We start from the raw sequence: 10,551 nt of genomic DNA on the forward strand, positions 1-10,551 counted from the left end.
TCACTGGGGCAATCTGCAGAGCCTATCACTGGGACAATCTGGGGAGTCTATCTCTGGGGCAATCTGGGGAGTCTATCACTGGGGCAATCGGCGGAGCCGATCACTGGGGCAATCTGGGGAGTCTATCTCTGGGGCAATCTGGGGAGTCTATCTCTGGGGCAATCTGCACAGCCTATCACTGGGGCAATCTGCAGAGCCTATCTCTGGGGCAATCTGGGGAGTCTATCTCTGGGACAATCTGGGGAGTCTATCTCTGGGACAATCTGGGGAGTCTATCTCTGGGACAATCTGGGGAGTCTATCTCTGGGACAATCTGGGGAGTCTATCTCTGGGACAATCTGGGGAGTCTATCTCTGGGACAATCTGGGGAGTCTATCTCTGGGACAATCTGGGGAGTCTATCTCTGGGACAATCTGGGGAGTCTATCTCTGGGACAATCTGGGGAGTCTATCTCTGGGACAATCTGGGGAGTCTATCTCTGGGACAATCTGGGGAGTCTATCTCTGGGACAATCTGGGGAGTCTATCTCTGGGACAATCTGGGGAGTCTATCTCTGGGACAATCTGGGGAGTCTATCTCTGGGGCGATCTGGGGAGTCTATCTCTGGGGCAATCTGCGGAGCCTATCACTGGGACAATCTGGGGAGTCTATCTCTGGGGCAATCTGGGGAGCCTATCACTGGGACAATCTGGGGAGTCTATCTCTGGGGCAATCTGCAGAGCCTATCACTGGGGCAATCTGAGGAGTCTATCTCTGGGGCAATCTGCGGAGCCTATCACTGGGGCAATCTGGGGAGTCTATCTCTGGGGCAATCTGCGGAGCCTATCACTGGGACAATCTGGGGAGTCTATATCTGGGGCAATCTGCGGAGCCTATCACTGGGGCAATCTGGGGAGTCTATCTCTGGGGCAATCTGCGGAGCCTATCACTGGGACAATCGGCGGAGTCTATCTCTGGGGCAATCTGCGGAGCCTATCACTGGGACAATCTGGGGAGTCTATCTCTGGGGCAATTTGCGGAGCCTATCATTAGGGCAATCTGGGGAGTCTATCTCTGGGGCAATCTGTGGAGCCTATCACTGGGGCAATCTGGGGAGTCTATCTCTGGGGCAATCTGCGGAGCCTATCACTGGGACAATCTGGGGAGTTTATCTCCCTGGGGCAATCTCCCTATCTCCCTATCACTCTTATCTCCCTATCTCCCTTATCTCCCTATCACTGGGGCAATCTGGTGAGTTTATCTCTGGGGCAATCTGCAGAGCCTATCACTGGGGCAATCTGGGGAGTCTATCTCTGGGGCAATCTGGGGAGTCTATCTCTGGGGCAATCTGGGGAGTCTATCTCTGGGACAATCTGGGGAGTCTATCTCTGGGACAATCTGGGGAGTCTATCTCTGGGACAATCTGGGGAGTCTATCTCTGGGACAATCTGGGGAGTCTATCTCTGGGACAATCTGGAGAGTCTATCTCTGGGGCAATCTGCGGAGCCTATCTCTGGGGCAATCTGCAGAGCCTATCTCTGGGGCAATCTGGGGAGCCTATCTCTGGGGCAATATGTGGAGCCTATCTCTGGGGCAATCCGTGGAGCTTATCGCCGGGCCAATCAGTGGAGCAATCTGCAGAGGTTATCTCTGGGCCAATCAGTGGAGCAATCTGCAGAGGTTATCTCTGGGCCAATCAGTGAAGCAATCCAATAGGTGGAACTATCTGCAGAGCCTATCTCTTGGGCCATCCGTGGAGTGATCTGCAAAGGTTATCACTGTGGGCAATCTGTGGAGCCTATCTCTGGGGCAATCTGTGGAGCCTATCTATGGGGCAATCTGTGGAGCCTATCTCTGGGGCAATCTGTGGAGCCTATCTATGGGGCAATCTGTGGAGCCTATCTCTGGGGCAATCTGTGGAGCCTATCTCTGGGGCAATCTGTGGAGCCTATCTCTGGGGCAATCTGTGGAGCCTATCTCTGGGGCAATCTGTGGAGCCTATCTCTGGGGCAATCTGTGGAGCCTATCTCTGGGGCAATCTGTGGAGCCTATCTCTGGGGCAATCTGTGGAGCCTATCTCTGGGGCAATCTGTGGAGCCTATCTCTGGGGCAATCTGTGGAGCCTATCTCTGGGGCAATCTGTGGAGCCTATCTCTGGGGCAATCTGTGGAGCCTATCACTGGGGAAATCTGTGGAGCCTATCTCTGGGGCAATCTGTGGAGCATATATCTGGGGCAATCTGTGGAGCCTATCTCTGGGGCAATATGTGGAGCCTATCTCTAGGGCAATCTGTGGAGCATATCTCTGGGGAAATCTGTGGAGCCTATCTCTGGGGCAATATGTGGAGCCCATCTCTGGGGCAATCTGGGGAGCCTATCTCTGGGGGAATCTGTGGAGCCTATCACTGGGGCAATCTGGGGAGTCTATCTCTGGGGCAATCTGTGGAGCCTATCACTAGGGCAATCTGGGCAGTCTATCTTTGGGGCAATCTGCGGAGCCTAACACTAGGGCAATCTGGGGAGTCTATCTCTGGGGCAATCTGCAGAGCCTATCACTGGGGCAATCTGTGGAGTCTATCTCTGGGGCAATCTGGGGAGTCTATCTCTGGGACATTCTGGGGAGTCTATCACTGGGGCAATCTGGGGAGTCTATCTCTGGGGCAATCTGGGGAGTCTATCTCTGGGGCAATCTGCAGAGCCTATCACTGGGGCAATCTGCGGAGCCTATCTCCGGGGCAATCTTGGGAGCCTATCTCTGGGGCAATCTGGGGAGCCTATCTCTGGGGCAATCTGTGGAGCTTATCGCCGGGCCAATCAGTGGAGCAATCTGCAGAGGTTATCTCTGGGCCAATCAGTGGAGCAATCTGCAGAGGTTATCTCTGGGCAATCGGTGAAGCAATCCAATCGGTGGAACTATCTGCAGAGCCTATCTCTTGGGCCATCCGTGGAGTGATCTGCAAAGCTTATCACTGTGGGCAATCTGTGGAGCCTATCTCTGGGGCAATCTGTGGAGCCGATCTATGGGGCAATCTGTGGAGCCTATCTCTGGGGCAATCTGTGGAGCCTATCTATGGGGCAATCTGTGGAGCCTATCTCTGGGGCAATCTGTGGAGCCTATCTCTGGGGCAATCTGTGGAGCCTATCACTGGGGCAATCTGTGGAGCCTATCTCTGGGGCAATCTGTGGAGCATATCCCTGGGGCAATCTGTGGAGTCTATCTCTGGGGCAATATGTGGAGCCTATCACTGGGGCAATCTGGGGAGTCTATCTCTGGGGCAATCTGCGGAGCCTATCACTGGGACAATCTGGGGAGTTTATCTCCCTGGGGCAATCTCCCTATCTCCCTATCACTCTTATCTCCCTATCTCCCTTATCTCCCTATCACTGGGGCAATCTGGTGAGTTTATCTCTGGGGTAATCTGCAGAGCCTATCACTGGGGCAATCTGGGGAGTCCATCTCTGGGGCAATCTGGGGAGTCTATCTCTGGGACAATCTGGGGAGTCTATCTCTGGGACAATCTGGGGAGTCTATCTCTGGGACAATCTGGGGAGTCTATCTCTGGGACAATCTGGGGAGTCTATCTCTGGGACAATCTGGGGAGTCTATTTCTGGGGCAATCTGGGGAGTCTATCTCTGGGGCAATCTGCAGAGCCGATCACTGGGGCAATCTGCGGAGCCTATCTCTGGGGCAATCTGCAGAGCCTATCTCTGGGGCAATCTGGGGAGCCTATCTCTGGGGCAATATGTGGAGCCTATCTCTGGGGCAATCCGTGGAGCTTATCGCCGGGCCAATCAGTGGAGCAATCTGCAGAGGTTATCTCTGGGCCAATCAGTGGAGCAATCTGCAGAGGTTATCTCTGGGCCAATCAGTGAAGCAATCCAATAGGTGGAACTATCTGCAGAGCCTATCTCTTGGGCCATCCGTGGAGTGATCTGCAAAGGTTATCACTGTGGGCAATCTGTGGAGCCTATCTCTGGGGCAATCTGTGGAGCCTATCTATGGGGCAATCTGTGGAGCCTATCTCTGGGGCAATCTGTGGAGCCTATCTATGGGGCAATCTGTGGAGCCTATCTATGGGGCAATCTGTGGAGCCTATCTCTGGGGCAATCTGTGGAGCCTATCTCTGGGGCAATCTGTGGAGCCTATCTCTGGGGCAATCTGTGGAGCCTATCTCTGGGGCAATCTGTGGAGCCTATCTCTGGGGCAATCTGTGGAGCCTATCTCTGGGGCAATCTGTGGAGCCTATCTCTGGGGCAATCTGTGGAGCCTATCTCTGGGGCAATCTGTGGAGCCTATCTCTGGGGCAATCTGGGAGCCTATCTCTGGGGCAATCTGTGGAGCCTATCACTGGGGAAATCTGTGGAGCCTATCTCTGGGGCAATCTGTGGAGCATATATCTGGGGCAATCTGTGGAGCCTATCTCTGGGGCAATATGTGGAGCCTATCTCTACGGCAATCTGTGGAGCATATCTCTGGGGAAATCTGTGGAGCCTATCTCTGGGGCAATATGTGGAGCCCATCTCTGGGGCAATCTGGGGAGCCTATCTCTGGGGGAATCTGTGGAGCCTATCACTGGGGCAATCTGGGGAGTCTATCTCTGGGGCAATCTGTGGAGCCTATCACTAGGGCAATCTGGGGAGTATCTTTGGGGCAATCTGCGGAGCCTAACACTAGAGCAATCTGGGGAGTCTATCTCTGGGGCAATCTGCAGAGCCTATCACTGGGGCAATCTGTGGAGTCTATCTCTGGGGCAATCTGGGGAGTCTATCTCTGGGACATTCTGGGGAGTCTATCACTGGGGCAATCTGGGGAGTCTATCTCTGGGGCAATCTGGGGAGTCTATCTCTGGGGCAATCTGCAGAGCCTATCACTGGGGCAATCTGCGGAGCCTATCACCGGGGCAATCTTGGGAGCCTATCTCTGGGGCAATCTGGGGAGCCTATCTCTGGGGCAATCTGTGGAGCTTATCGCCGGGCCAATCAGTGGAGCAATCTGCAGAGGTTATCTCTGGGCCAATCAGTGGAGCAATCTGCAGAGGTTATCTCTGGGCAATCGGTGAAGCAATCCAATCGGTGGAACTATCTGCAGAGCCTATCTCTTGGGCCATCCGTGGAGTGATCTGCAAAGCTTATCACTGTGGGCAATCTGTGGAGCCTATCTCTGGGGCAATCTGTGGAGCCGATCTATGGGGCAATCTGTGGAGCCTATCTCTGGGGCAATCTGTGGAGCCTATCTATGGGGCAATCTGTGGAGCCTATCTCTGGGGCAATCTGTGGAGCCTATCTCTGGGGCAATCTGTGGAGCCTATCACTGGGGCAATCTGTGTAGCCTATCTCTGGGGCAATCTGTGGAGCATATCCCTGGGGCAATCTGTGGAGCCTATCTCTGGGGCAATATGTGGAGCCTATCTCTGGGGCAATCTGTGGAGCATATCTCTGGGGAAATCTGTGGAGCCTATTTCTGTGGCAATATGTGGAGCCTATCTCTGGGGCAATATGTGGAGCCGATCTCTGGGGCAATCTGCAGAGCCTATCACTGGGGCAATCTGTGGAGCCTATCTCTGGGGCAATATGTGCAGCCTATCTCTGGGGCAATATGTGCAGCCTATCTCTGGGGCAATCTGTGGAGCCTATCACTGGGGCAATCTGTGGAGCCTATCTCTGGGGCAATATGTGGAGCCCATCTCTGGGGCAATCTGGGGAGCCTATCTCTGGGGGAATCTGTGGAGCCTATCTCTGGGGCAATCTGTGGAGCCTATCTCTGGGGCAATCTGGGACACCTATCTCTGGGGAAGTCTGTGGAGCCTATCTCTGGGGCAATCTGTGGAGCCTATCTCTGGGGCAATCTGTGGAGCCTATCTATGGGGCAATCTGTGGAGCCTATCTCTGGGGCAATCTGGGGAGCCTATCTCTGGGGCAATCTGGGGAGCCTATCTCTGGGGCAATCTGGGGAGCCTATCTCTGGGGCAATCTGGGGAGCCTATCAATGGGACAATCTGGGGAGTCTGTCACTCGGGCAATCTGGGGAGTCTGTCACTCGGGCAATCTGGGGAGCCCATTACGAGGGTAATCTGCGGAGCCTATCACTGGGGCAATCTGGGGAGCCTATCACTGGGACAATCTGGGGAGTCTATCTCTGGGGCAATCTGCGGAGCCTATCACTGGGACAATCTGGGGAGTCTATCTCTGGGGCAATCTGAGGAGCCTATCACTGGGGCAATCTGGGGAGTCTATCTCTGGGGCAATCTGCGGAGCCGATCACTGGGGCAATCTGGGGAGTCTATCTCTGGGGCAATCTGAGGAGTCTATCTCTGGGGCAATCTGCGGAGCCGATCACTGGGGCAATCTGGGGAGTCTATCTCTGGGGCAATCTGAGGAGCCTATCACTGGGGCAATCTGGGGAGTCTATTTCTGGGGCAATCTGCGGAGCCGATCACTGGGGCAATCTGGGGAGTCTATCTCTGTGGCAATATGTGGAGCATATCTCTGGGGCAAGATGTGGAGCCTATCTCTGGGGCAATCTGTGGAGCCTATCACTGGGGCAATGTGTGGAGCCTATCTCTGGGGCAATATGTGGAGCCCATCTCTGGGGCAATCTGGGGAGCCTATCTCTGGGGGAATCTCTGGAGCCTATCACTGGGGCAATCTGAGGAGTCTATCTCTGGGGCAATCTGTGGAGCCTATCACTAGGGCAATCTGGGGAGTCTATCTCTGGGGCAATCTGCGGAGCCTAACACTAGGGAAATCTGGGGAGTCTATCTCTGGTGCAATCTGCAGAGCCTATCACTGGGGCAATCTGGGGAGTCTATCTCTGGGGCAATCTGGGGAGTCTATCTCTGGGGCAATCTGGGGAGTCTATCTCTGGGGAAATCTGCAGCGCCTATCACTGGGGCAATCTGCGGAGCCTATCTCCGGGGCAATCTTGGGAGCCTATCTCTGGGGCAATCTGGGGAGCCGATCTCTGGGGCAATCTGGGGAGCCTATCTCTGGAGCAATATGTGGAGCCTATCACTAGGGCAATCTGGGGAGTCTATCTCTGGTGCAATCTGCAGAGCCTATCACTGGGGCAATCTGGGGAGTCTATCTCTGGGGCAATCTGGGGAGTCTATCTCTGGGGCAATCTGGGGAGTCTTTCACTGGGGCAATCTGGGGAGTCTATCTCTGGGGCAATCTGGGGAGTCTATCTCTGGGGAAATCTGCAGCGCCTATCACTGGGGCAATCTGCGGAGCCTATCTCCGGGGCAATCTTGGGAGCCTATCTCTGGGGCAATCTGGGGAGCCGATCTCTGGGGCAATCTGGGGAGCCTATCTCTGGAGCAATATGTGGAGCCTATCTCTGGGGCAATCTGTGGAGCTTATCGCCGGGCCAATCAGTGGAGCAATCTGCAGAGGTTATCTCTGGGCCAATCAGTGGAGCAATCTGCAGAGGTTATCTCTGGGCAATCAGTGAAGCAATCCAATCGGTGGAACTATCTGCAGAGCCTATCTCTTGGGCCATCCGTGGAGTGATCTGCAAAGCTTATCACTGTGGGCAATCTGTGGAGCCTATCTCTGGGGCAATCTGTGGAGCCGATCTATGGGGCAATCTGTGGAGCCTATCTCTGGGGCAATCTGTGGAGCCTATCTATGGGGCAATCTGTGGAGCCTATCTCTGGGGCAATCTGTGGAGCCTATCTCTGGGGCAATCTGTGGAGCCTATCTCTGGGGCAATCTGTGGAGCCTATCTCTGGGGCAATCTGTGGAGCCTATCTCTGGGGCAATCTGTGGAGCCTATCTCTGGGGCAATCTGTGGAGCCTATCTCTGGGGCAATCTGTGGAGCCTATCTCTGGGGCAATCTGTGGAGCCTATCACTGGGGCAATCTGTGGAGCCTATCTCTGGGGCAATCTGTGGAGCATATCTCTGGGGCAATCTGTGGAGCCTATCTCTGGGGCAATATGTGGAGCCTATCTCTGGGGCAATCTGTGGAGCATATCTCTGGGGAAATCTGTGGAGCCTATCTCTGGGGCAATATGTGGAGCCTATCTCTGGAGCAATATGTGGAGCCTATCTCTGGGGCAATCTGCAGAGCCTATCACTGGGGCAATCTGTGGAGCCTATCTCTGGGGCAATATGTGGAGCCTATCTCTGGGGCAATATGTGGAGCCTATCTCTGGGGCAATCTGTGGAGCCTATCACTGGGGCAATCTGTGGAGCCTATCTCTGGGGCAATATGTGGAGCCCATCTCTGGGGCAATCTGGGGAGCCTATCTCTGGGGGAATCTGTGGAGCCTATCTCTGGGGCAATCTGTGGAGCCTATCTCTGGGGCAATCTGGGACACCTATCTCTGGGGAAATCTGTGTAGCCTATCTCTGGGGCAATCTGTGGTGCCTATCTCTGGGGCAATCTGTGGAGCCTATCTCTGGGGCAATCTGTGGAGCCTATCTCTGGGGCAATCTGTGGAGCCTATCTCTGGGGCAATCTGGGGAGCCTATCTCTGGGGCAATATGGGGAGCCTATCTCTGGGGCAATCTGTGGAGCCTATCTCTGGGGCAATCTGTGGAGCCTATCTCTGGGGCAATCTGGGGAGCCTATCTCTGGGGCAATATGGGGAGCCTATCTCTGGGGAAATCTGTTGAGCTTATCGCTGGGCCAATCAGTGGAGTAATCTGCAGAGGTTATCTCTGGGCCAATCAGTGAAGCAATCCAATCGGTGGAACTATCTGCAGAGCCTATCTCTTGGGGCATCCGTGGAGCGATCTGCAAAGCTTATCACTGTGGGCAATCTGTGGAGCAATCTGTGGAGCTGATCTCTGGTGCAATCTTTGGGGTGACCTGCAGCCATTATCTTTGGGGCAACCTTCAGCCATTATCTTTGGGGCAACCTGCAGCCATTATCTTTGGGGCAACCTGCAGCCATTATCTTTGGGGCAACCTGCAGCCATTATCTTTGGGGCAACCTGCAGCCATTATCTTTGGGGCAACCTGCAGCCATTATCTTTGGGGCAACCTGCAGCCATTATCTTTGGGGCAACCTGCAGTCATTATCTTTGGGGCAACCTGCAGCCATTATCTTTGGGGCAACCTGCAGCCATTATCTTTGGGGCAACCTGCAGCCATTATCTTTGGGGCAACCTGCAGCCATTATCTTTGGGGCAATCTACCGTGCTTACATTTGGGGCCATAAGCAGCACATGTTTGTGGCGATGCACAGCCCGTACCTCCCGGGCATTCTGCAGCCATTATCTTTGGGGCAACCTGCAGCCGTTATCTTTGGGGCAACCTACAGCCATTATCCTTTTTGTGGCAACCTGCAGCCATTATCTTTGGGGCAACCTGCAGCCATTATCTTTGGGGCAACCTGCAGCCATGATCTTTGGGGCAACCTGCAGCCATTATCTTTGGGGCAACCTGCAGCCATTATCTTTGGGGCAACCTGCAGCCGTTATTTTTGGGGACGATTTGCAGCCCTTGTCCGATTTGCATTTGCAGCTCGTGTTATCGAATCTGCAGCGCGTATCTTCCCAGGCATCTGCAAGCCTTATCTTTGGGGCAATCTACAGTGCTTACATTTGGGGCCATAAGCAGCACATGTTTGTGGCGATGCACAGCCCTTATCTCCCGGGCAATCTGCAGCGTGCCTCCAATCAGATAATGGACAGACTTATCGGTCTCCTCATCGCCACGCAAGCCGCCCTGTCTCGGTTCTCTCGCCTCGTCACGAATGGGGCTCTGAGTGAGGCCGGGGCAGCCGTTTTCCATTTTCTTTCGTTTTAAAAGAAACCAAATGTATTATTATGAAGAAGGACCGGCTGGAAAAGTGAACACTCGTACTCGGCGATAGGATCGAAACGGCACAACTTTCGAGATGATGGAAGCGCAGCGGGGATCGTTCGGTATCAAAGCTTATGGCAAAACGCGCTCACAAGGATTCCTCTTCAGGAAGTCCTCATACAGTTGATATTTGTCGGAGCGGTCGCGACGCAGACACTTTACAGGAGATCCTTCCGATGCGGGACACCTCGAACACGCCGAGCCTCCGCCCGGACCGCCGCGTCTTACTCACGTTTGATCGGACGTGGGTTCCTTTGTTTCCGCCGGGACATGAGCGCAGTGTCCGGACGCGGTGATCGATGGCGGCCCCTGGTCGGCAGGGCCGATCGATGGACACGGCCTGGACGTGCCGTGCACCGTACTCCGTGCTTTCAGCTCCGCGTACTTCTTGTTCACCACGCCCCTCTCCCCCCCTTCTCCCGTAAGCTTCGCCTCCAAGACGACCGCCTCTGGACACGCCCTTATCTCTGCTGGACACGCCCTTATCTCTGCTGGACACGCCCTTATCTCCTCTGGACACGCCCTTATCTCCGCCCCCCTTCGCTCTTCACGTCGTTACTCCACTCCGCCTCCTCGTACAGCGAATGTCCCTCTTGTTTTGCGCAGCCCGCATCGAATCAGCCCATCAAGCATCAACTCGAGCAAAGGCAGCATAACTTACATTTTATTTCATATAATCGAGGAGCAGTAATTCATACACAGCATTAGGAAATGAATGAACCATTCAATCCCCTTGCCGAAGGAAAAATGAAACGCTCA

General features: G+C 54.4%; 1 protein-coding gene across 3 annotated transcripts in view; it reads right to left on the reverse strand.

Moving 5' to 3' along the window:
* Positions 1-10,247, reverse strand: part of LOC137421438 (zinc finger protein ZFPM2) — a 125,127-nt gene extending 114,880 nt beyond the window's left edge. The window contains exon 1 of one of the 3 annotated variants that reach the window (XM_068107505.2): positions 10,025-10,247. In XM_068107505.2, coding sequence (XP_067963606.2) covers positions 10,025-10,064 — 40 coding nt within the window. In that variant the 5' untranslated portion in view covers positions 10,065-10,247. The remainder of the gene's footprint in view (positions 1-10,024) is intronic. The other 2 variants (XM_078771395.1, XM_068107506.2) reach the window with 2 other exon arrangements.
* Positions 10,248-10,551: the final 304 nt, after the last annotated feature.

Source organism: Myxine glutinosa, chromosome 2 (assembly GCF_964187855.1).
Source record: "Myxine glutinosa chromosome 2, kmMyxGlut1.1, whole genome shotgun sequence".
NCBI classification, from domain to species: Eukaryota; Metazoa; Chordata; class Myxini; order Myxiniformes; family Myxinidae; genus Myxine; species Myxine glutinosa.